Source organism: Pipistrellus hanaki (genome assembly GCF_964339955.1).
Source record: "Pipistrellus hanaki genome assembly, chromosome: 6".
Taxonomy (NCBI): domain Eukaryota; kingdom Metazoa; phylum Chordata; class Mammalia; order Chiroptera; family Vespertilionidae; genus Pipistrellus; species Pipistrellus hanaki.
The window spans coordinates 15700054-15726658 of record NC_140508.1 but is presented as its reverse complement, the minus strand read 5'-3'; the positions used below and the strand labels follow the sequence as shown (position 1 = coordinate 15726658).

At 48.7% G+C, this 26605-nt stretch overlaps 2 protein-coding genes across 2 annotated transcripts; one reads left to right on the top strand and one right to left on the bottom strand.

Moving 5' to 3' along the window:
* Positions 1–5790: 5790 nt before the first annotated feature.
* LOC311624788 (cystatin-9-like) lies at positions 5791–8651 on the top strand (the record flags this gene model as incomplete). The annotated part of the gene is made up of 3 exons (XM_084888404.1): positions 5791–5985; positions 7614–7727; positions 8562–8651. The coding sequence occupies 3 exons, from the start codon at positions 5791–5793 to the stop codon at positions 8649–8651; spliced, it is 399 nt and encodes a 132-aa protein (XP_084744530.1).
* Positions 8652–21021: 12370 nt separating this feature from the next.
* Positions 21022–25647, bottom strand: LOC311624412 (cystatin-C-like). The gene is made up of 3 exons (XM_084887616.1): positions 25160–25647; positions 22139–22252; positions 21022–21339 (listed from the first exon to the last, which is right to left on the bottom strand). Exons 1-3 carry the CDS (start codon positions 25406–25408, stop codon positions 21256–21258), a joined length of 447 nt encoding a protein of 148 aa, XP_084743742.1. The 5' UTR covers positions 25409–25647; the 3' UTR covers positions 21022–21255.
* Between the last annotated feature and the right edge of the window lie 958 nt (positions 25648–26605).

Here is a 26605-nt window from a genome sequence, read left to right as displayed (position 1 = left end):
GCATCCACCATTCCTCTTTTTCCCGAGAATTGTCAGTCCACTCCCCTCCCATATCTCTGATTCTATTATATTCAACAGTTAATATTGTTCATCAGTTTTTTTTAATTTCCTTGTTGTTTTTTTTAAATTAATAAACTTTTATATTTTTAAGAATAAATTTTGAAATCTAATAATTTTAAACCTTGTTTTTTCTGCCCTGGGAACTGAGAAGCAAACTTGTTTACATGTAAGCTTGCCTTTAGGCTATCAAAAGGCATAGCCATTCAAATGTAAATGAACACATTGTTTAAAGATAGCTGCTGGCTGGAATTGGATTACCTGTTCTGGGTGGGAAGGGCTTGTCCTTCCCTTTCTCCATTAAAATTAAGATGTTAGCTTTAAAACCTCTTTTTGGCAAGAGACCTTAAACTTTCAGAACTTTAAATTTTTCAGGTAGTAAATCAATTACTTAGCATTTTCTCAAATCAATAATACCTCCACATGCCCAAGGATACACTTCACACAAAAGACACTTCCAAATAGATCAACCAACCTCATCCAGACCCCACACAAGGCACTCACAGATCTATGCCCCAGTGCTACAACAACTCAACACATCCAGATCTAAGCCTTTATCACTTGATTCAGCAGACCCTCAAGTTCCCCCAAAAGTTTCCAGCCATGTCTGAGTAGCAGCCCTGGGGCACGGGAGGGCAAGGAGCTAGCTGTTCTGGGCCCAGCTGCTCCGGGCCTGGCCTCTGTTGCTCTGGTCCGCTCCACAACCAGCTGCTCCAGGCCTGGCTGATCCCGACCACTCCTGACCAGGCTGCTCCCGACCCAGATGCTCTTGGCCCGGCTGCTCTGGGCCCAGCTGCTCCCAGCCTGGTTGGTGCTGCAATGGGTCTGGCTGCGCCCGACCCGGCTGCTCCGGGCCTGGATGCTGCTGCTCTGTGCCTGGCTGCTCCGACCCAGCTGCTCTGGGCCCGGCAGCTCCAGGTCTGGCTGCTCTGGGGCCTGGCCGCCCTGGGCTTGGCCGCCTCCACCTCAGGCCTGGCTGCCACTGCCCCAGGCCTGGCTGCTCCGGGCCTAGCTGTTGCTGCTCTGGTTCTGGCTGCTGCTGCTCTGGGGCCTGGCTGCTGCTGCTCTGGTTCTGGCTGCCACTGCCCTGGGCCTGGCCACTCTGGGCCTGGCCGCCGCTGTTCCAACATTCTATCTTTTTTTTTTAAACGCATTTATGTTGCAATGTTGGCTGCTGAGATGAGTTCTGTCTTAATCTTCGATTTTTCAAGATCTTCTTTGTATTCTTTCTTAAGTAATTTTACTACCTTTTGCTATAACTTGATTTCTTCACATTGAAATCTTCAGTTTCTTCCTCCTCATCCTGGAAGTTCAGCAGGCTGGTCTGCAGCGCCCCTTTGTTCTCCACGGCCTCCTGCGTGGCTTCAGCCTGTTGCCAGGGTCGGCGCCACCCAGGAAGCAGCCCCTGGCCTCAGCTCTGTGGCCCGCGATCAGAGGTCGAGGGCTCAGAGGCACCTCCCCGCCGGGGCCCTGTCACCCGGCTCCTTGGTGGAGCCTGGCTTGCCAGTGCCTGGCGGCGGCTCCCGCTCCTCATTGTGTTCTTCCCAGTCTGGACCTTTTGCCTCCTTCCCGCTAGGGCAGTCTAGCATCAGAGTCAACAGACTGTCCTCTGCGCACAATGTGTGCGACTCCGGCGGCTCTACCTTTCGCCGCTCCCCTGGGATTCCTCCTCACAGCCCAGGCTCCCTCTCTTTAAGCCTGGGTCCCCAGGTCTGGCCTAGAACTGGGGTTCAGCACAGCTGGAGCTTTTGTTTCCTTCCCGCTAGGGCAACCTAGCATCAGAGTAAACATTCCATCCTCTGAGCACAATGTGCATGACTCCAGGGGGCTCCCCTGGGATTCAGCCTCACAGCCCCATCTCCCTCTGTTTGAGCATGGGTCCCCAGGGTCTGGCCGAGAACTGGGGTTCAGCACTGTCGGGTCTGGAGTTCAGCCCAGACCGGGGCTTTTATTTCCTTCCTGCTAGGGAACGCCAGCCAGGTACTCAGCCTCCCCCTCCTCTCTGGCTCCATCCTCTCCGTGCGTGCAGCATGTCTCCGTACCTTAGGCTTTTACAGCTCCTCTGATTTTCCTTCTGGTTTTCTCTTTCTTTCTTGTTGTAGAATTTTCAGTCAGTCGACTTCCTGTAGCTTTGGGCAATGTCCATTTTATATTTTAGTTGTATTTTATTGAAATTGTTGTGTGCGGCTGCGTTTAGGTGTTTACCTGTGCAGCCATCTTGGGTCCTCCTCCTCCAGCTGGCTCAGTTATAGTTTTATTGTTGGATTGCCAGTATGTTTTGTAACATTTTTAAATTAAATTTATTTAACTTATTTATTGGTTAATAAAATTATATAGGTCTCAAGTGTGAAATTCTGTAATACATCATGTGTGTATTGTATTGTGTGTTACCATCCAGAGTCAAGTCTCCTTCTGTCACCATATATTTGACCCCCTTTATTTTTTAGTACCCTTCCCTTCCTTCCCTCTGGTAACCACCATACTGTGGTCTGTGCCTATGAGGTTTTGTTTATTTTGTCTTTCTTGCACATTCAGTTGTTGCTTTCAGTTTTATAGAGCACATATGGATGAAATCAGATGGTTCTTGACATTTTCTGTCTACTTATTTTGTTTAGCATGATATTCTCAAAATCCATTCATGTTCCCAAATGGCAATATCTTGCCCTTTCTTATGGCTGAGTAGTATTCCATTGTATGTATATGTAACACATATTCTTTATTCAATCATCTTTCAAAGGATACTCGGTTGTTTCCATGTCTTAGCCATTGTGAATAATGCTGCAATGAACATAGGAGTGCATATATCTTTGCAAATAAATGTTTTCCATTTTGGGGGGATAAACAACCAGAAGAGGTTGCTGGTCATATATTGTAGTAATTGCATTCTTAATTTTTTTATGACACTTCTATATGGTTTCCCAGAGTGGCTATATCAGTTTACATTCCCACCAGTAGTGAATAAGGGTGCCTTTTTCCACACAACCTCTTCGACATACATTACTACTTGTCTTCTTGATGGCAGCTATTCTAACAGGTGTGAGGCGGTAGCTCATTGTAGCTTTAATTTTCATATTCCGAATAGCTAGTGAAGTTGAGCATCTTTTCATATATCTCTTGGCAATTTGTAGGTCTTTTGGTCAGGTCCTCTGCCCAGTTTTTAATTGAATAGTTTGTGTGTTTTGGTATTGAGTTCTATGAGTTCTTTATTTTGGACATTAATCCCTTGTCAGAGGTATCGTTTCCAAATATCTTTTCCCATTTGATTTGTTGCCTTTTTGTTTTGTTGACAGTTTCTTTTGCTATGAAGAAGCTTTTAAATTTTATATAGTCCCATTTATTTATTTTTGCTTTTACTTCTCTTTGCCTTTGAAGTCAGATTAACAAAATCCTCTTAAGGCCAAGGTCCAAAAGTTTAGTACCTATGTTTTTTTCTATGTAATTTATTGTTTCAGGTCTTATATTTAGGTCTTTAATCCATTTTGAGTTAACTTTGTTTCTGGTGACAGACTGCAGTCTAGTTTTATTCTTTTGCATGTGGCTTTCCAATTTTCCCAGCACCATTCATTGAAGAAACTTCTCCCTTACCACCCCCCTCGTATCTTTCATTAAAAATTATTTACCCATATACATGTGGATGCATTTATGGACTCTCTGTGCATTTTTTATGCCAATGCCATGTTGTTTTGATTATGTAGCTTTGTAGTATAATTTGAAGTTTGGGGGTGTGATACCTCCAACTTTGTTCTTTTTCTTTAACTTTAACTAGGATTGCTTTAACTATTGAGGTCTTTTGTGGTTCCATACAAATCTTATGACTTTTTTAGTTCTGTTTTTTTGTTTGTTTGTTTGTTTGCTTGCTTGTTTGTTTAATTTTGATGGGGATTGCATTAAATGGGTATATTGCTTTGGGTATTATGGCCATTTTTAACTATGTCAATTTTTCCAACCCACAAATATGGATTTATCAAAGGGTGTGAAGGGCCTATACACTAAAAACTGTAAGACATTATTAAAATATATTGAAGAAGACACAAAGAAATATTTGTAACATTTTTAATACTATCATTTTATGATTATCACTTCATTACTTAAAAACGCACATTCCATACTGGGCATAAGAATTTTCAGAAAATTGTTTCAGTAGACTAGTTAACTGCATCTTTCAACTCAGCTATATTCTTTATAATGTTTATCTGTCTTGATATCATCCCTGAGAGATGTGTAAGATGCTCCCAATGTGATTGTGGAATTGCTGGTATGACCTGTAACTGCACCAATTATTCTGTTGGCTATTCCAGCTCCACGTGTGGTTTGGATACAGGTTCATAGGTATCAAAGCTTCTTGTTGAAATGTTACTCTTATTATCCCATAACGTGCAATTGTATTGCTATAGATGCTTTAAGCCTTAGATCCAACCATGTCCTCATTGCTATAAGAACATTCTTTCAGTTGCCATTTGACTAGAAATATATGAGAAAGAATTGGCCCACAATAAGGGGCTTGTAATGCGATCGATACATTTCTACACTTGACAGTAGCACCTTGTTAAGTGGGTAACAAATGTTCCAGATGATGAGGAGAGAGCATCTAAGTGACTCAGGTGGGCATGCTGGACAGAGAAGGGACTGAGTCCCGCCGTTTTGGAGTTGTGCCTATGTCCAAGGCTGTAAGGCACCTTCAGGCTAGAGCCCATCTTGAAAGGAGACCCATGCTCTTACACTCTCCCTCTGCATTTCCTGTCCTGGCAACAGTTCAAGGTTATCTGTTTACCCCGAAGCTCCTGGAACTGTACTTTGCTGCAAAGCCCATGGGAGTGCCATGGACCTGGACATGTTTGAATTTGCAATAATGCTCATACAATCATCCGGAGTTTTGTCCCAGGAAGGACCTAAGTATGACCAGCTGTGTTCAACCGAAGGTACTTGGTACTGAATATGTGCATTGTTCCTGTTCGTGAGTCCCTGTCTCTGTCCCTGTCCCTTGGCATTTGGGATTCTTAGGACTACCACTGTCTCTGCCCAAACCCCTGTCTACATCAGGTTCGAGGAGTGCTGGCTAGCTTCAACTGACTCTCACATCTCTTTGGCATGAGGTTGGTGTGTCAGTGCATCAGACGCAAAGCAACAAGAAAAACAGTGTCCAGCCTTCATCCCAAGGCTCCATCCACCCCTCCCCGATGGCCACAATTCAGGCTGGCAATTCTCAGCCTGGTGTTGGTGCCCTTTCCCAGGTAACTACACAGGTTGCCTTCTTTCACCCATGAAGCTGGCTCTGGGAAACCCATCCGTTTTGGCTCTGCCCTTCCTTGTCTTGCTGACCTTCACTCCACTGCTGTGTCAGAAAATCACCTTCCATTTCTATATCTTGCACTTGTGCTCTCATTTCAGCCTCTGGTTCTGGAGCAAACAAGTGAAGTCTTCCTTCCCCACTGAGGCACTGAGAGAGTCCTATGGCCGGGATTCAGCTACAGGGGACCTCTTCTCCTATCACTGATCCTTCCCAAGCCACCCCGCCATGGCCTTGCTCCTTTGTCCTGGAAAGGAGACAATGTTAACTGGACAGAGGAGGCAGAGTCACATGTGGGAGGGGACAGGGCATAGCAGCAGAGAGGAGGCTCAAAGGAAGGATATTTCCTGGGGTAGATTAGTTGGACCACTGCCCAGGGAAGCTTGGTGGAGTCTGAGCCAGAAGAACTATAGGTGGCTGGTTGCCTGACCTCTGAGGTGCCTGCAATGGAGATGAGCTCTGCCTGGGTCATGTTCCTGCTTCTAGTGACTCACAGCTGGAGTATTATCGATGAAGGACCAGGCATGGAAAGTTATTTCCTGGCCACCGTGGAGTATGCCTTACACATATTCAATGTGAAGAGCAAGGACACGAATGCCTACAGGCTGGTGAGCATCCTGAACTCCCAGAGTGAGAAGAAGGTAGGTGACTGCATCTTCCTGCCCTGCTAGCCTTCACTTGTAAGTCCGGGTAACAGGTAGGGGACCTACCAAAGGATCCCGTATGCCATTTGAAGTTTATAAAATAACATATACAAACTATTCATTTTCAGATTTTATAAAAGCATTTGCATGGAAATTAAAAAAATTAGATCAATGTCTACTCACATAAAGATTTTCCTCAATCTTTATGTCATCGGTTAGTGAAAAATGACATCAAAATGTAGTCTATGAGGGGAGAAAGATAAAGATGTCTAGTCAGGAAGAGACAGACACACAGAGAAAATGCTTAAAAAGTTAGAGTGAGGAAAGAGTTCAAGGAAATAAAGTAAAACAGGGCTTCTGCTGTGGCTTCCATGAGCTCTGGGCTCCCTGCTGTGGTGTGGGTTGATGTTATTTTACACTCTTCCCCAGACCGTGGTTTTTAATCCTTAAAGGTTCTCATTGCCGTGGACTCTCTTTCCGAATGCAACCAGCAATGCCATTTTCATCTGGGCTGCAGACACGAACAATGAAAACACTCTCCCAAAGGAGCACTTCTGGCTCTGCGTGTGAGTGTGTGTGAGTGTGTGTGAGAGTGTATGTGTGTGAGTTTGTGAGTGTGAGAGTGTGATGAGTGTGTGAGTGTGTGTGTGTGAGAATGTGTGTGAGTGTGTATGAGAGTGTATGTGTATGAGTTTGTGAGTGTGAGAGTGTGTGTGAGTGTGAGAGTGTGTGTGAGTGTGTGAGTGTGTGAATGTGTGTGTGAGTGTGTGTGAGAGTGTATGTGTGTGAGTTTGTGAGTGTGAGAGAGAGTGTGTGTGTGTGTGTGTGTGTGTGTGTGTGTCTGGAACATTACTCTCTCACCCTCTGGACCTCTGCACTGAGAGTCCACATGAGGGGCAAAGGGTCCCCACCCTCCACTGACCTTAACCCTCTGTGACACTGCTTCAGGCACCCTGGGCTCTATCAGGCTGGACCTCTGTGGGGATTTTTCTACCCAGAGTCACAGACTGAGCTTGGATGCTGGGGATAATGGAGTGGATGCCATGGGGGAATATGGAATAAAATGAGTAGAATGGAGTGGAGAAGAGTACAGAACATTTCACAGTGCACTTTGTAATAGAAGTTGTTTCTTGAAGCCATTGTCTGGTGTGTGTGTGTGGGGTGGTTTCACTAGCATTGTCTGGCATTTTTCTGATGTTGGGCAGGTGAAGGGTGTGACAATGGGGCTCTAGATGAGTCTCCCACTCCAGGGTTGAGATGATCAAGCAAACTCTTGCCGGGCCAACACCCTCCCAGCCCCTTGTCACTTGTCTCTGGGAATGCTGTGGAAGCTAGAAGCATTGAAAAGAAAGGTGGGACCTCACTTGGCATTTGCAAATGTGAGGCTGCAGTGTATGATATTAATAGTGTGTGACCAGCTTGCTTTTACCCCGGAGGCTCCACCGGTCTATGTATCTCTTTGTCCAGAACATCCCAAGTGTAGTTTTAACACAAATGTGCTGATCCAGACCCAGAGGAAAGCCCCAAACAGAGTAGGGTTTGGGCCTGTTCCTACACTACATGTGTCTCCACTAGCAACTACTTAATGGGACCATGAGGGCTGTTTCCCCTTTCATGTACCACAGCTAGAGACCATGATGGCTTTCTCCATGGAGCTGAAGCTTCGCAGAACCAGGTGTGGGAAATTTGATGAAGACATTGACAACTGCCCCTTTGAAGAAAACCCAGAGCTGAACAACGTAAGACACACATGAACCTCCTTCAGGTTCCATCGCTATGAACCTGCATGGCGTGTTGTGGGGGGTGGAGCAGAGGACATACCATTCCTAGGGACACAAGAGGAAAGGAGCTACTGGCCCTACTACAGCCACTGCTTCTGCTAAAGATGGAGCTCAGCCTCTCAGGTCAGCCTCAGGGTCCACTAGCAGGACCCTGGCCAGTTTGAGATCCCGACTGTCCACTCTCCCCATTCAGCTGTCTGAACCTCGGGCCATATCAGTGACAGATTGCTCCTGCTCCTACGGTCCGAGTTTCTTGATTCTGGCCAGAGGATGTTCCCTTCCCGCTCTGCAGCCACTGCCCTTTCCTGCTTTCAGGAGGAGGAACATGTCAGGAATGGCGAACATCACTGTTGACTGAGTGGCCAGTCCTCAGGTCCCCCTGTCACTGAGCAGAGCTGATGGGGTTTGGGTGAGAGGAGCCCACTGTCCTATGTCCCATGCTCTACCCCAGGCCCTGCTGAGCTGAAGTTCCTGCCTGGGGATGGGGGTGGGGAGGAGAAGTGAAAATGAACCCCTGCTCTAGGACAAGCCCACCTCAGATCAGGGTTATTTGAGGTAAGGCCACTGGGAAGGAGCATGTGTTGCTGTATTAGAGGCAGGGGCCACTCTGGGACAGCCCAGAAGTTCTCCTGGGGAGAGCAGAGTGGCACAGGACACCCTGGGGTTAGGAGACTTAGACTGAGACCTTGCAGATGCAAGTATGGGGTGAATGCTGTCTTTAGGGCTTGTAGTCACAGCTTCCCCAGGCTTCGTCACCCATTAATAAGTTCATTCTTGTGCTTATTCCCTCAGATCTTCATCTGCTTCTTCACCATCAGCATCGAGCCCTGGAGAACAGTGTTTCAACTCCTAAATAAGACCTGCCAGGAGGAGACCTACTAAGTGATATCACGCTCCAGCCCAGCCTCTCTACCCCCCTTCTCTGTAGGAGGCCCTTCTGTGGCTGAGCAGCTCTGAATTCACTCTGTTCTCTGCCTTGCAGATATCTGGAGCCTCACTCATGGGCATGGTGGAAAGTCCTCAGTGTCCATTTTCTTTCATGTAGAGTAGTCCATTAAACATCAGCATTTCAAAAGGCACTGTGTGTCATGGTTCCTGACTGAGGGGGATGGGCAGTTGCTGGGCAGCGTAGTGGCCCAAGGAGGTGGGTTGTCCCTCCCCTTGCACATCCTAAGCCAGGTTCAGGTGGCACAAGTAAGGCGCCTCTGAGCTAGCTCAGGGCTCATGAGGGATAACCATGTCCCCTGGGGGGCAATGACCATGACCAAAGTAGGGAACCCTGGTCTGAAGGATGGTTGCAGACAGGGCCTCAGGCCCCTCAGGGCACATGTGGCCTCTGTTCAGGGGGACTCGCTCACACACATTTCCTGGTCCATGACAGCTGGGACAATGTAGGAGGGGACTCTAGCCTCCACTCAAAGAGCAAGCAAGGCCAGTGGCAGTGGCAGCTCTAAGACCCTTTCGGAGATGTATGTTCTCAGGGTCTGCAGGATGTCCTCTTCCTGCTCTGCAGCCACTGCCCTTTCCTGCCTTTAGGGGGAGGAACATGTCAGGAGTGGCCAACATCACCATTGACAGAGTGGCCATTTGTAAATGGCCACCTTTGCACCAGGAGACTGCATTTTACAAATTCCTCGGGAACCCAGGGCCAGTTAAAGACTGAAAAGCACTAACGGCTGTGCCACGTGCTGTTGGGATTCCGGCCAAAATGCCTAGAACAGGATTTGGCAAATTTTTTTCCATGCAGAGGCAAAGAGTCACTATTGGGCTTTTGTGGGCATGTAGTTTTCTCCACTCTCTAATGTCATCTTGTGTCTGGAAAGCACCATGGGCAATGAGAACACAAGCAAGGCGGTCTTCTTCCAATAGGAATTTATTTGTATAGACAGGCAAGGGGTGGGTTGGGTCCAGGGCCAGTACCCTGATACTAGATGCCCCACCCCCCTCCCACCTCTGCAGCTGGGAGGTCCAGGAGCAGCACACTGGGAACAGGGTTGGATATAGAACTGAAAGCATTTGTAGCAATACAATTGTAGGTTATGTGATAATAAGAAAAATAATTCAATGTAAAGCTCTAATACCCATGAACCTGCACCCAAACAACATGTAGAGCTGGAACAGCCAACAGAATCATTGGTGTTGTTACAGGTCAAACCGACAATTCCACAATCATGTTTAACGCATTTTACACATCTATCAGGGATGATATCATGAAGGATAACCTTACCTATGACCCTGCCTTCCTCCCTCCAACGCAGTTAACATTGTTTCCTGTCCAGGACAGAGGAACAAGGCCCAGGCAGGGTGGGTTGGGAAGGATCAGCAACAGGAGAAGAGGTTCCCTGTAGCTGAATCCCAGCCATGGGACTCCCTCAGTCAGGGCCTCTGTGGGGAAGGAAGACTTCACTTGAACGTCCCAGAATCAGAGGCTGAAATGAGGACCCAAGTGCAAGAGGTAGAAATGGAAGGGGATCCCCAGACACAGTAACAGAGTGAAGGTCAGCAAGACAAGAAGGAGCAGAACCAAAAAGGGTGGGTTTCCAGGGCCAGTTGGTGGGTGATAAGAGGCAACCTGCCTAGTGATGAATATATATTTACTATAGGCCCAATGCACAAAGATTTGTGTAAGAATGGGCCTTCCTTCCCCTGGCTGCTGGCACTGCCTTCACTCTGGCTAGAGCTGCCTTTCTGCCTTCTCACACTGCCCAGAGGCCCAGAGTGGCAAGTGTCCTGCCCTATCCCCAGCAGCTCTGCACCTGCGTATGCAAATTAACCCACCATCTTTGTTGGGTTAATTTGCATACTCACTCCTGATTGGCTGGTGAGTGTCATGAAGGTATGGTTAATTATAATAGCATGTTACTCTTTTATTAGGTAGATTAGAAATGTACAGAAGGGGCACATTAAGGTTTTTATGGGCCCCAGTGTTTCCTTGTCCCACTGGTTCCTCAGATCCCCTATGGCTTCTGAAACAGACTTGACTCACTGGCTCCTGGGCTGTGGCCTCACTAGGGATATGGGAGGTTGAAGCTGAGCTCAGTGCCTCACTCTTTGCACTACTTCTCAGGTTGTGGATGTGCTTCCATGAACTAAGCTGAGGGCCTGGCTGGATGAGCAAACGCCCTCTCTCCAGAGGGGTTTACAGGAGGCGGTCCTGATATGCACTGCACCTGTGGTTTTCTTTGTAGGAATTTATTTCTAGACTAGACAAAGTGAGAGAGAAACAGAAGAGTGAACCAAATGAGCTCCAGGGATCCCTGAGCTGTATACAGTAGGTGACCATTGGTGCCCTCTGGTGGCCACAGTTGTCACAGCTAAGAGAGCACAATTTGCTGTGTGCAGTTTCTGGGGAAGGGACATTCAAGGCCTAAAGTTGGAATGCAGTTCTTGGACGACTAAATAACACACTCTTTGCAAACAAACTTCAGCTCTGTGTCACGAATAAGGCCTCCAGCATTTGTGTGCAGCTGCTTGTGAACTTCAAAGGGTACCATAAGTGCTAAGGTGACCAGACATCCTGCTTTTGGCTGGACAGTCCCGATTTTTAACAATTTGTCCAGCGTCCCGCAGTGTTTTAAAAATGTTACAATACTATTTTTGCATTCCATGAAAATTTTTGTTGCTCCATATAGACCAAATTTTTAATCAAGAACCCTCCCTCCCACCCCGAGGTCAATGGTGTCCCGCTTTACCAATGTTAAAATCTGGTCACCTTAACCATAACCCCTGAAGGCCTGTGGACACCCAGATCCCTGCCCTCGTCTCTAACCCAGGATTCTTACACAGTAGGTCTGGGAAGGCCTGGAGGGCTTGCTTCTTAACCAGAAACCAGCAGGTAGTGATATTCTTGGTTTCTGGACCCACTTTGAGTAGCGCAGTTACAGTGAGTCCCTGGGCTTGGATGCAGCCAATCACATGGCAAAGTCACTCACCTGTAAGGGCATGGGGTGGGTGCTTGAGTAGCGTTTCTGGGGCCACACTGGATCCAGAAAAGAGTCAAAACCTCATGCCTGGTGATAAAGAAAAATTGCTTACAGACCCCAGGCATCAGCTTGCGAGTATGCTTCCATGAGCTAAGCCTGAGGGCCTCGCTGGATGAGTAAATGCTTATGGAAGGAGAAGGCTGCTTTTACCCTGACAGCCCATCTTCCTCAGAGAAGTCCCCAGAGCTGATGCCCTTCCCCACCAGAGGGAGCTCTTAAATCTGTCTCAGCCATTCCATTCTCAGGTTTTCCAAACTCAGGAGAGCCTGCTGCCTGCTCTCAGCTATGCTTCCCCAGAGAGCCGGTCTTCCTGTTCCCTACCAGGCAAGCATATCTGTCTATCCTCCATGAGTCTTTGTGATTTTCTTTTCAGATAAGGTTCCAGGTTCACTGTCCCATTGTCTCCCACCAGAAAATAACTCAGTCCTGTAGGAATGATAGCTTTGGTATTGTGGGAGTGCTGTGCAAAGAGTACCCACAGTAAGAACAGTTGAGGGATTGCCCCTGAAACTGTTAGAATCATATGAGTGTAACTTCAGCAATCACATGAGAGTGATTCAAATGACCACAGCCTTGGCAAGCAGGTCAGATTTTCCAATCAATTTCACCAACCTAAGCATTTCAAATTCTATTGTGTGACTTGCAGGTAGTGCAGACACTATCGATGGAGATACAGGTTTGCTTCAGCCCCAAAGGAATGTGCTTGATAAACTCAAGGAAAGGAGGCTGCAGCAGAAATACGACATACTAGACATTGTACCAAAGGCAGCTTGGGTTGCAGACATTCTGATGAGAAATGTCTTCTTAGATGGAACTTATCAATCTCAGGAAGAGAGAATGGAAAACACTTGTTTCAACAGCAGATGAGTTTGGAAGACTAGAGTTATTGAGGTATATCTTCTCATGGGATACCCCTAGGGCAAAATAGGGTGGACTATATAAAAATAGGAAATGAGTGGGTCTTGAAAACAAGGAAAAAGCAAAAGAAAGAGCAACACTCAATCTGGCAAACAATACATGCCCTATCATGTTTAGGAAATGTTAAGATCCAACTTAAAAGGCAGCCCTAACTGGTTTGGCTCAGTGGATAGAGCGTCGTCTTGCAGACTGAAAAGTCCCAGGTTTGATTCCAGTCAAGGGCATGTACCTTGGTTGCGGGCACATCCCCAGTAGGGGGTGTGCAGGAGGCAGCTGATCGATGTTTCTAACTCTCTATCTCTCTCCCTTTCTCTCTGTAAAAAATCAATAAAATATAGTTTAAAAAAAAAGGTGAATGGGAGTGGGATGGGACGGGGGTTGGGGGGGGGGAAGGAGGGGCAATGATAAGATATGTACACATATAATACCTTAATTTAAAAAAATGAGAAAAAAAGGTGAAATAAACAACTTACTGATCATTACTAAATGGCAAGGGGGAGAGTGAGAAATTCTGATTTAATTGTGACCAACTGACTATTCCTGAAAGGAAAGCAGTGGTTCTCAAACTTTAGCGTGCATCAGAATCACTTGAGTTAGTCACATTGCTATGTAGCCAATGATTGCAAAACCTAGCAGCTTCAAACAATACACATTTAATATTTCACCGTTTCTGTTTGTCAGGAATCCAAGCACAGATTAATTGGGTGCCTCCGCTCAAGGTCTCTGTAAAGTTCCAGTTCAGCTGTTGGCTGAGCTGCAGGCTCAGTGAAGGCTTGACTGGAACTGGTTGTGGGAGAGTGCTTGCAAGCTCCCGCATGTGGTTCCTGGCAAGTCTTGGTTCCTGTCATCTGAGTCTCTTCACAGGCTGCCTCCAAGTCCTTACACCACAGCAGCTAGTGGTCTTAGGGCCAGAGAGCCAGAGAGTGACTAAGATGGAAGCCGCAGTCTTTATAGACTAGTTGTTAGCAGTGACATCGTATCCCTTCTACTGTTGTCTTTTCATTATAAACTAGTCATGAAGTCCAGGCTATACTCAGAGGGTGGGGATTACACAAGGGCACGCATACCAGGGGATGGAGATCATGAGGACCATTCAGGAAGCGGCCTACCATAGCTCATTAGCACACAGATTGTGGGATTCTACCCCAGAGTTTCTGATTTAGCAGGGCTGGGGTGAGGCCTGAGAATTTGCATGTCTAACACATTCCTTGCTGCTGTTCTTGCTTCTGCTGGCCCAAGAACTGCACTTTGAGAATTGTTGCTTTAACAACACTATACCTAATCACAGAGAAGTAGACTATAGGACACAAAACAAGGTAGGCAAGAAATCCATAGCTGTCCCTGGGAAAGAAAAGGATCAATAACTAGTGGGTGCACCTAAACCAAATTCACAAGAGTCTAAATTAGGAAAAGAAAGGGAAACTTAAAATTTTACCTTCCACTCTCTCTCTTAAGATGTTTAAAAATTACTTTTAGCCGAAACCAGTTTGGCTCAGTGGATAGAGCGTCAGCCTGCAGACTGAAAGGTCCCATGTTCGATTCCGGGCAAGGGCACATCCTTGGTTGCGGCACATGCCTGGTAATGGGTGTGTAAGAGGCAGCTGATCGATGTTTCTCTCTCATTGATGTTTCTAACTATTGCTCTCTCTTCCTCTCTGTAAAAAAAATCAATAAAAAAAATATATTTTTTTAAATTACTTTTAGAAAGAGAGGAAGAGAGAAGGAGAGGGAGAGAAACATTGATGTGAGAGCAAAATATTGATTGGCTACCTCCTGCATGCCAGAGGTTGAGCCTGCAACCTGGGCTTGTGCCCTGAACCAGGAATTGAACTGGCAACCTTTTGGTGTATGGGATGATGCCCAACCAACTGAGCCACATTGGCCAGGGCTACCTTCTGCTCCTGATCAGACAATATAGAACAAAGTCAGGAAAATTGACTCCAATAAGAACTATTTTACCCTTTGCTAGTGCGGATGAAAAAATAGGGCCATATACTAAACTATGACAAGTTAAAGGGAGGTCAGCTTGGCAGGCACTACAAACTCGGACACTGAAAGTAACCACATAGAGTGTTTAAACTTTAAACATAAAATTTCCGGACTAAAAGCTGGTTGTGGCAGGCAGTCACATCCGAGCCTGTAGCTTCTCTGCCAAGGTAAACCTTAAGTGAGCCTATTGTCTTTTTAAAAAAAATCTAAGATAATATACCTTTGAAATGTCAGAGCAGTCTCCTTTCCTAGACCCCTCAGGCACAACTGCTGCACCAGAACACTGAGACCACAGACCCCTCATTTTTATGTTGTCCCCCCCAGTACCATCTCTATGTGCTGTAATGTTGTTATTAATTATCCTTAGCCCAACAATGTAAAAAGTATGTGTCTCTCCATTTTACTTTTTATCTAATTCAGAGTTTCCCCTGCTTTGTTTTCTCCCATCCTTTTAATCCATCAACAGATTCCATGTAACCTTCCTTAATCTTCTCCTTTGACTTTATTATATACAATAAACTGTAAAACTGCCATTATCCAGAGCATTTTCTAAATCCACTGAGATGTTGCTTCCCAGCAATTGTCGTCAGGTAGGCCCAAATCAACTCATAAAAATCCTCTACAGGTTTGGACATTTCATACATTAACACTGGCTTCTGAAAGCGCCAGAGCGAATGGAATGTAAAGCAGAGAGGTTAGCCCTGGTATCTAGCAAAGTTTGGCAAGGTTTTCCATTACTTTTGTGAATTATAAAAAAAAAAAAAAAAAAAAAAAAAAAAGGATTCTATGGAAAGTTACCTCACAGCATGGAGATCTGATGATAAATTCTTAACTGGGCAGGTCATGTTGGGTAGTCATGCCCCAGGCATACAACTTCTTTAGTAAAAGAGTATTTTGCCTAGAGATATCCTTTGTTTTTGTGCATCTAGGTGAACATACCTTTGAAATGCCATTTATTTATTTATTTATTTATTTATACCCTCAGATTCACGAGTGGGGTCCCTCAGCCTGGCCTGCACCCTCTCATAATCTGGGTCCCCTCTGGGGGATGTCAGACTGCCAGTTTTGGCCCGATCTGGCAGTCCAACATCCATCTGAGGGATGCAGCAGTGCCGAAGCTGCAGGGGGCTGGGGAGGAGGAGCCCCAATCAGGGCCAGGCTCAGCTCTGCTGCTGCTCATCCCACCCCATTGTGCTTGCCACCTCTGTTGCCACTGCCACTGCCACTGCAGCTTGGTAGCACTGATGTGGAGGAGGGAGAGGCTCCAACCGCATCTGCACTTGTCAGCCATGAACCCGGCTTCTGGCTGAGTGGCACTTGAGCTGTATGAGTGCCCTGACCACCAGGGGACAGCTCCTGCATTGAGCATCTGCTCCCTGGTGGTCAGTGCACATCATAGCAACCAGTCATTCTGGTCATTCAGTCTAACAGTGGCTGAGGCTTTTTATATGTACACTAATTAAAGAGAAACATGCAAATTAACTATCACTCTGCTACACCCACCAGCCAATCAGGAGCAAGTATGCAAATTAACCCAACTAAGATGGCAGCTGCCATGGAGCTGGAGTGAGCGGGAGGCTTGGGTTACCCCCAGTGAAGGAGGAAGCCAAGCTTCCCACCTGCCCTGGCCAGAGCTGGCCTCTGCTCAAGGCTACTACGTTTCAATTATAGAAGATAAATAAATCCCAGATACCTGCTTCCAGCTGTCCCTGGCCTCCACTCAAAAAGGCACTGAAGAAAAAGCAAGCAAGCAAAAAAAAACCCTGTGCCCAGGCTGGCCACACCCCCATGAGGTGAGGGTCCCTCCTTGGGGGGTTTGGCCAGCCTGCAAACAGCCCTCAGCCCCTCACCCAGGCTGGCTACATGCCCATAGCCAGGTCCCTGTAAACTGGAGGTTGAATATCCCTGAGGGTCCCAGATCAGAGAGTGTGCAGGCTGGGCTGAGGGACACACCCTTGACCCCCATCAAATCTCATGCACCAGGCCTCTAGATTGTGGAACAAGAGGTTTCAACTTGTGTTAAAGGAATTTTAGGCAGCAACAAGCATGCAAGGTAAGAGGCCAGCGCACACACAGTCCTGTAGGCTGACACTGGCTCATATGATCCACTCTGCCACTGCCCCCTTGGTTAAGACCTTCCTCTTAGAGAGCTGATTCACTGGACATGCCTCTCAAGCTCCCCAAGTCTTCCTCTCGGAGAAAAGAAAATGTAAGCATTCTAATATGTTCAACTCATTTGAGCATTTCTATCCTAGGTGCCTCTTTTTTAGACATTCTGAAGAGTTACCACTCTGGAGAGAGCACATAATCTTGTTAACTACATTGCAATTCAGTCCATGCCTTGCTTATTTCCACCTTTATGTAAACTCCCTTACACCCCATCCTTAATTCCAAATTCATAAAATAAACTTCAAACTTCCATTCTGGGAAGCATCTAAGTCTGTGGAGATCTTGCTTCCAGGCTTATCCTTTTGTTTGCCTCAAATGAATTTTTATAAAAAAATGATTTACAGATTTGGACCTTTTTCACATTGACATTTGCTTGGGGTAGCCAGCAGAATTCCAAATAAACCCAGCCAGAATCACCCTGCATAAATAAGTGGAACAACAAATCTCTCTCTCCCTCTCCTTCCCTCCTTCTCTCTCCCTCCCTCCTGTTAGGATCACCAAAGGAGGAACGCCTGAGGACAAAAGGGTTAAAGAATTATGAAATGTATTAGGTCATCTGGATACCAGCTGGGCTGAGCCCCCAAATGGTGCCAGCCCCCAAAGAGGAGAGTCATAGGTTTTTAAAGGACTCTAGGGGGCCTTTTTTCTGGGCGGAGTATCCCCTGGGCAGGTCCGGATTCTGGGAAACTCCTGAGGGGAGAGATAATGGTCTTAGCAAGTGGAATGTGGTCTAAGCAAGTGGAATGTCCCTTGTGAAGTGGCCTAAAGATCAGTTCCCAGGGGAGGGGGTATCGATTCCATTATTTGAAAAATTGTATCCTAATTGATCAAACCTAATACCTTCCTTTCTCTCTCTGTAAGATCAATAATTTAAAAAAAAAATTTTTTTTTAAATTCTTTATAGTAGTGGCTCTTAATAGTCTGAGCCATATGTACACAGATAATAATTTAATAAAATAAATAAGGAAAAGAAAATAGTCTGAACCATCCCTGTTTGTTAGGCAGAGGTCAGCCTGTGACGTTGCACTTTTAACAGTGGTCTAATGCCTCCAAGGTCCAGAGGGCAGGACCTGCACATTCTAAAGGTGACCTCTTGGAGGGTTACTTTGAGACAGTCAAGAAATGTCAGCTCTGAGAAATGAACGGTGAGTTCAGTTTCTGCTCCTCTCTATCAGGTAGGACTCATAAGAGCACAAGCGCCAGAAAAACCACTCAGCAGGCCTGAAGAGAGGGCATGACCGGCTCACATAACTACCCTGTTTTCCCGAAAATAAGACAGTGTCTTATATTAATTTTTTCTCCCAAAGTTTCGGTAGCTCTTATTTTCAGGGGATGTCTTATCTTTCCATGCGCTAGGTCTTACTTTCGGAGGATGTCTTATTTTCGGGGAAACACGGTAAGAGGTCCTGACGGCAGGCGCTGCTCAGTGCCGGGACTCAGGTGATGTCAATGACCTGCTGTTGTGTTTTGTTTTGTTTTGTATTGTTTTGTTTTGTTTGTGTGTGTGTGTCTCTTGACTCAGTTATTGTACCCCCTGCAATCTGGCTTTATTCTCGAACAACTGCTGTAGACTGCCTGTCTTCTATTCAAACCCAGCTAGAGAGAGCCTGCTTTTTAAGTAGCTTAACAAAATCCCACATTAAGCCTCAGGAGCCCCCGATCCCCCACCCCCAGGTGGCCGGCCTTGGGTGATGTGACATCTTTAATCCAATCACCAAGGCTTGGGGTGATGGGCTGTCCTGACTGGCTTAGCCAAGGTCACCTTCTCCAAGCCACGGTTCCAAAGGTAAAGTCACCTCCCCTGAAAACAGGTGCAATGAGAGGAAAGGAGGGGCCGTCGCCCCACGAATTATTATCTCGTTTTTATCATAAGAAGGCGGGCACTCTCTGATTTGTGAGTCAGCACCAACCTCGGGGATTTTCCCGTGGTGTTACCTCCACCTGGACAATGGGACGTGAGAAACACACAGGGCCAGGAGCTGGCATTCCTCAGCACCATTCCTGGGCTGGTGGCCATTCAGGACAGGCAGGTATCTCCCTCAATCTGTTCCTCGGGGCCTGGATTTGGTAGGCATTTGGGTAAAAGGAAAACATGTTGCTATTCACGATGAAAGGACTTCACTCAGAGGGTTTACTGGGGAGCCCTTTATTTTCTGAGCACCTTGATGGGTGTGATTAAGTCTGGAAAGAACTGAGCTGCTCTGCCCCACAGAGGGAGGGTTTGGACCAGCTGAGGGATCCTAGGGAAGGGGTCTCCAGGAAAGGGATAGGGTGGACAAATGAAAAATGCCAAGGAAAGAGGAACTAGTGAGAGAAAGAAGGTCAGTGACTCCGTGAGGTGAAGGTCAAAGGGCAACGACCTCTAGGAGCGAGGTCTAGAGCATTTCAAGGAAAGGGTTGAACCTGTCAAGGTTATTGCTCCGCAGAAATCTCTTCGGCCGCCTGAAATCTCAAGAGTTCATGACCTAACGAAGGCTTTGGTGGAAGGATGTTTTTCATATGGTTTTGTTTGGTTGCTTTTCATTTACTGGGAATCAAGGAGGGGGCTGGTTACATGCCTAGATGCCTGGAACCAAAGCACGTCTAGATGCAGGTGTAACTTTGAGAGAGAGCCCTGCACCTGCTACAAATGATAGATGTTTCAGGAGTAATAGGACTTTTAGAGGAATCTATTGTAATTGAGTTACAGTTCTGCGGTTCCTTTGGGAATCAGTTGGATATCAAAATCCCAGTGCCTAGGTCCCAGCCCTGACCAATTAAGTCAGAATTTCTCAGAGTGCAAGCAGGCATCAGCATTTTTTAAAGCTCCTCCGGTGATGGCATAGGCAGCCATGCCTGAGTTTTGGGGACTCCAGCTGACTGTTGTTGTTAATCCTCACCTAAGGATATTTTTAAAAAAAATATGTTTTTATTGATGTTAGAGAAAGAGAGGGGAAGAGAAGATACAAACAATGATCGGCTGCCTCCTGCAAGCCTCCTATTGGGTGGGGATTGAGCCCGCAACCCAGGCACGTGCCCTGCCCAGGAAATGAACCTGTGATCTCTTGGGTTCATGGGTCAATGCTCAGTTGCTGAGCCACACCAGGTGGGCATCTGAGGATATTTTTCTCTACTGATTTTTTACAGAGGGTAGAGGAAGGCAGCGGGAGGGAAGGGAGAAAAAGAGACAGACATCGATATGAGAGAGACACATTGATGGTTGCCTCCCACAAACGCCTGACTGAGGCAGGAAATCAAACCTGCAACCCAAGTGCATGCTCTTGACCAGGAATGGCACCTGCGACTTTGCAGTACACAGGGTGATGCTCCAACCACTGAGCATACCACCCAGGGCTCTGCCTGACATCTGAATGACCCTGAGTGTGTCTGACCCTGGGCTACAGAAACCTCTGTATCATCTGACACCGTGCCTCCCGCCCCCCCCCCCCCGCCCCCCCCTCCACCCCGACTCAATTCTAAGGGCGAGAGCTTCTCCGTTTTACGTGTACTTAGCCACACAACAGAGTATAATGAAGAGAAGCAGGTGAATTATTCTTTAGTCGAGTGGTCGGCAAACTGCGGCTCGCGAGCCACATGCGGCTCTTTGGTTCCTTGAGTGTGGCTCTTCCACAAAATACCACGGCTTGGGCGAGTCTTATTTTGAAGTGGTGTTAGAAGTTTAAAAAATTTGGCCCTCAAAAAAAATTTCAATCGTTGTACTGTTGATATTTTGCTCTGTTGACTAATGAGTTTGCCGACCACTGCCTTGGCCTCTAGGGAACCTCAGCCATCACATCAGCCCCTGGGGTCTGATCAGCTCAGCACATCTGGTGGAAGGAAACCTATGGCTCTGCAGAACCCTGCTGAGGGAGGCCCTGGCCTATGGGCTCCGTCTGACCCCTCCCTTCTGTCCAGCCCTGCTCACAGTCTGGCTTCTTTTCAACCGCAGCAGCCAAGTCTCCAGAGCCAGCAGCACAGGTCCCTTCCTCTTTTTTAGGTGATCAGGAGCCACCATAGCCGAAAGCCTTGGTTCCCAATCCCTCCGTGACTCAGTCACCCGAACTGGGCAGAACATTACCCGAAAATGCCCGCTATGGCCGATGGTGTCAGCTCTCTCCTCTCGTCTGCCCTCCAGAGCCAGCGGGACAGGAGCTCCTGGCAAAGTAACCGTAAACCCTCAGGCACATCCCCGAGACAGTGAGCAACGCAAGGAGTAGCTGATGTCACGTTTTATTGCGTAAAGGGGAAGCAGAACGTGCACCCGGCACAGGTGCATCTAGAAAGCACTCTACAGAAAGAAGCAAGTGAGAGCCGCTTCGCTGGTCACGCACAAGGCTCAGGAAGCTTCTCCATTTGTCTCCTGAGGCCAGCATACTGAGGGGGCCCCACCAGGGAGGGGGGCGTGCAAGCGAGAGGCAGCCTGCGTGGCCCGGCCTGGCACATCTCCTCTATGCGTTCTTGCAGCTGGACTTCACCAAGGAGGTCTTGCCCAGCCAGGGGACGGTGTATATCTGGAAAGAGCAGAGTGCTTCCTGCAAAAGGGAGACAAGAGAGGTGGTCAGTTAGGGGTTCAGTAAAAAAGGAAATGGCCCAGCACGAGGTCTCCGAAGGGCAGGTGAGGAGCCGTGGCTGCTTGCTGGACCTCTCGGCCCCCCACCCCGCGGAGCCCCGCATAACGATGCAGAACTCAGCAGGGGCCTCCTGGTGACCCCTCCCGTTACTCCAAGTCCAGGATATCTTCACTCCCGTCCCTGCAGGAATCCACACTGGTGTACCCCCGGCATGGTCCTTTAAGGAGCAGCCCAGCAAAGCCACACAGCCCCAGTGGGTGCAGGGTATGAGCCAGGTCCCCTCCACCTCCAGTGGGCTAGCACTATGACCGGAAACTCCCCTGAAAGAGTCAGAGTGTTTGGGGAGGTGACAAGCAGATGGAGGTCTCCCCAGCGGCTGAGACATCCCAAGAACCAGACAAGCTCAGGGGAGAGTATGGTGTTCAGTGAGCAGGGCCGCATGGATGGGCTTCTCCGGACAGGCCTCCAGTTCCCTCTAATCTGTTCCAGTGGCTCAGGCTGGATTAAAGGGCCCTATCTCCACCCCGCTGCTTCCTTCCGTCAGCAGGCAACAATCCCCCAAAGCATGTGGTGTTCAAAGGTCCCAGCTCAACTGCCCTTATTGATTCAAATGAGGGACCTGTACACACAAACTGACACCCTTTCCCCACACACCCTGGCCCCTGCACACCCCTCCCAGGCCACAGCACCCACCCATGACACATGCCCAGGGCGCCCTGTGCCCTGTGTGCATGGCCCCTGGCCCACATCAAGTACATACCTTCTTCAGGTTCGGCTGCTCATGGAAGGGACAGGCGGCCAAGTTGGGCTGGGACTTGGTACATGTGGTTCGACCAATCTTCACATCCAAGAAGTAGTTCATCCCAGCCACGACCTGTGCCCGGAAAGGGAAGGATTGGTTTTCATCACCTGCCCACGTCACCCAGGCAGGCACCTTCCCGTTAGCGCGCACTGCGCCAGCATCCAGGGCTGCCAGAGCCAACGCCCAGGAGGCGCCCAGCCACCTCCTGACGGCTGCCCAAGCCCGTGTGCCCCAGGCCCTCCTTGTAACTTGTTTATGGAGCAGCTCTGACAAGGTGAGTCACACAGCCTGGCAGAAGAGAGGCAGGAAAACCGAAGGTGGAGCCAGACATCACCATTCTGCCGGAAGCTAGAGGTGCAGCTCTGGGGAACCAGCCAGGGGGTATCAGCAGATCCACTGAGCCAGCGCAAGGGACCAAGGCAGGGGCTAAGGCAAAATGACAGCTCTGCTGGTGGCTGCTTCTGCCTCAGGAAGACTCTCTTGGTAATGGCCTTGCAGTTACAGTCCAGTTGGTAACTGCCCATCGAGACTCTCATTCCATGGGACCAGGTTACTCGTGCCCCACTGAGCAGATGTTTTACACACACACACACACACACACACACACACACACGCACGCACGCACGCGCACGCATGCGCGCGCACAGGCACGCACACCTGAGGCCAATAACAGATGCCTTTGGGATGCCTGCCTTTCAAGCTATTTGTGAGGGGAACTCTTCTAATGTGTGCCACACACCTCACACCTTGTGTCTTTCACATTTGAGATGACAGATGTGAAACCTGTGCTCACACAGACCACCCAGACACACCTCGTGAGAATTCGGAGAACCTCGAGACGAGGGGACTGGACCAGGCTCTGGACTCTGCCTAGGGATGTCAAGCAAGTCCCTCTGCTGTCATTTTCTTTCTTTCTTTTTTTTCTTTTCTTTTCTTTCTTTTTTTTTTTTTAATTATCTTTATTGTTGAAAGTAATACAGATGTGCCCTTGGTGTCAGTTTTCCACATGGGCCGATGAGCTGTGACACCAAGCCAGGGTCACAGTGGAGAGGAGCTGTGCCTGGCAGGGACCTGGTGAGCAAGAAGTGCATGTCCCCTCCCAAGGGGGCAGTGCCAGCCAATGGCTGCCGGAGAAATGGGTCCCATCCTGATCCATCGTCTGACATTTCAAGAGGAGGTGAGAACAGGCTCTAAACACTGGCATGCAACAGGCACCGCACTCTGCTGCTGTGTGGCTACGTTCTGCTCTTCCATGGTCTAAATGCCAGCCGTCCTCCAAGGACAAGCTCCAGGCTCAGCAGCCCCTCTGGAAGTGCCCTCCATTCCCCTTCTGGACTCTGATGGCTGTTCTCCCTAGCTGGCCAGACCCTCAGGGCCGGCTGGCAGAGGCAGGGTCAGGTGGTCCTCTCTACCTCCGGCTGCTGGTGGTGGGTACCCATCTAAGGGTGGGGAATGAGACTTCAAAACCCAGAGCCTCCTCCAGAGCTCTGACCTCTGGAGGGAAGAACACTCCAGTGGCCTTTCCTCCAGGGCCTCTCAGCAGGTCTGGAATCTCATGCAAGACCCTCTGCCGAAGCATCCGTCTGGATGCCACAGGCTCATCCTGGACTTCTGTGTTTGCTGGTTCCCTCAAGGTGACCAGGAGAGCAGGGAGGGCCCCTCCTCAGTGCCTGAGGCCCCAAATACCACCGCACAGAGGGGACGGAGAGGTTGGTTTAGTGGCACCTGTTGAGAGGAGACTCAGAGAACATCCCTCTTTTGCATGACCCAAATTTTATACCAAGGAAACCTCAGGGCAGCACAAACTGAGTGCCAGTCTGCACATCTAGGCTGGACCCTTCGCAAATGCCAAGGTGATGAGGCGGACAGACAGGCTGCTCCAGGGCAAAGGGGGCTGCAGTGGGTGAACCGGGAGCGTCCTTGGCTATAAAGGCCCCCGGTGGAACTATCATGGACATCCGGTAAGTCTATGCATTAGGTCACTATTTCAGTGTTGACACCTGCTGTTCAAAATGTGATTATTTTTGCCGAAACTGGTTTGGCTCAGTGGTAAAGTGTAGGTCTGTGGACTGAAAGGTCCCGGGTTCGATTCCGGTCAAGGGCATGTACCTTGATTGTGGGCACATCCCCGGTGGGGGTTGTGCAAGAGGCAGCTGGTCGATGTTTCTCTCTCATTGATGTTTCTAGCTCTCTATCCCTCTCCCTTCCTCTCTGTAAAAAAATCAATAAAATATATATTTTTAAATGTGATTATTTTTTTAAAATGCCTGTTTTTAGGAAATATATTCTCTCCCAAATGGTTCAGAGGAATAAATACATATATGTATCCCCCCCCACACACACACATGTGGGAAAGGAGGGAGGTGGATAAAGCAAACAGGGCAACATTTTTGACTAATCTGGGGGAAGAATCTACAGGATCCTATGTTCTATTGTTGCACGTTCTCTGTAAGTCTGAAATTACGTCAACATGAAAAGCTAAGAGGAATAAAGTGTTTTGTGTGTGTGTGTGTGTGTGTGTGTGTGTTTTAAAAAAAACACCACTCAATGGCAGAGCAGGGAGGGCAGCCTGTATGCAGCCTGTGGTCATTAAGTTGCCAACTCACTCTGACCCCCCAGTCCCAGGGTCCGGTAGGAGATAAGTGGGCTGGATCACAAGCCCTGTCCTTGCTGGCCGGGTGCTTGAAAACATAAGCGAAGGCCTGGCACGGACCCAGAGTGCCTGTGACCCTCTGCCAGTCCTGGTGAATAAGCCTGTGATGGCCTGTCACATGCAAGACCAGAGAACCTCCCGGACTTAGAAGCACTGGAGGGTGACAGTGTCCCGGGTAGGCACTTGGGGCGGGGCTGATCGCGTCACAAGGGCCACGCCCCCCGGGGCGCAGGCACCTCCTCCCCATCCTCTCGCCCTGGCCCCGGGCCCAAACCCCGGCCCCCTACCTCGATCCCCAGCCCCCAGCCCCCGGCCCCCGGACGCACCTGCTTGCGGGCGCGCACCACCTGCATGGCGCGGCTGTGGTAGGCGTCGTTGCTCGCCTTGTTGTACTCGCTCAGGGCGAAGCTGAGCGCCTGCTGCACGCCCTCCTCGTTCACGTCCGCCTCCGCCAGGCCGCCCACCAGGCGCGGCCTCCCGGCGTTCGCGTTGGCGCCGGCCGCGGGGCTCGCGGTCAGGGCCAGGGCCAGGGCCAGGGCGAGCAGGAACAGCGGGGCGCGCGAGAGCCCGGCCATGGTCGCCTCCAGGGAACAGAACGCTAGAGCGGGGAGACGAGTGTGCTGGGTGCGATCTGGATGCCGCGAGCCCCACCCGCCCGCAGAGGCTTTTATGCCTCCGTCCGCCCCACCGCCCCGCCCCCGGCTCCTCCTTTTCCGCCCCGTCACATCCCCACCCCCTTTCTGCAGGCCAGCCCCTCCCCGGACCTGCTCTCAGTCCTCGGGTTCTGCTTCTCCTACCGGCTCCCTTCGCCCTCTTTTTGTCATCACCTCCAGCCTTAATAACCCTTCTCCCTCCTCCCGGCTCCTCCGCTCCCTTGAGCCTTGCTCCTCGGTCCAGTCCCGGCTAAGCCCCCGAAGCCTGTCTGGGTTCCTCCCCCACCCATTTCAGTCCCTTCCTACCCTCCCAGGCCTCCTCTGGTGTGCTCTGAAGCTCAGCGCATCTGGCCACCCTTCTCTGGGCCTGAACTAGCTGGTAACCCCTGAATTCGAATGGATTCTTTTTAAAAGGGAAAAATACGTGTCTTGGTCTCTGAGCAATGGGTCGAATTCCAGGGATTTCAAAGGCTGGGGAAGATGCCACCTGCGCCTGGTACTGGGGAGTGTCTTTGCCAAACATAAGTGAAGTACTTAACCTCTGATTGGTAAGAAGTTCGGGTTCTCTTTTGCACAACTCATGCATTTACTCAACAAACCTTTCTCGGGCTTCTCCCAGGCAGGGAGGTCTAGGGTTTGTACGTAACAGGTGGCTAGTGGGCGAGTGAGCCTTGGACTTGACATTGCAGGGGGGCTGCCCTATAGAGATGTAACCGAGTCCACGTGTAGCTTTCTACTTTCTAGTAGACACGTCAAAGAATGTGAAAAGATACAGGTGGCGGTAAGTTTAAGAATATGTATGTTTGATATGTTAACTGGAAAAAAAAAAAAATCTAGGTGAGAAGTATGATTTAAAAGAGCAGTTATTCCAGAGGCACTGTGTTAGGCAGAAACTCATAGGGTTTCTATTAGGAGGTGAAGGCAAGGGGTATTTATCATAAAGGGAAGGGGACAATTACTTGAAAAGAAGGAAGACATTTCTATGGGTGTTAATAAACTAAGGGAGGAATTTCTTCAGATGCGGATAAGCTAACATAGTGACATGTGTCCTAAAGAATGTTGCTGATTTTTAGTTCTGTAGTTACGACCTCTGCTTCCCTGTTTTGACTCCGAGAAAGA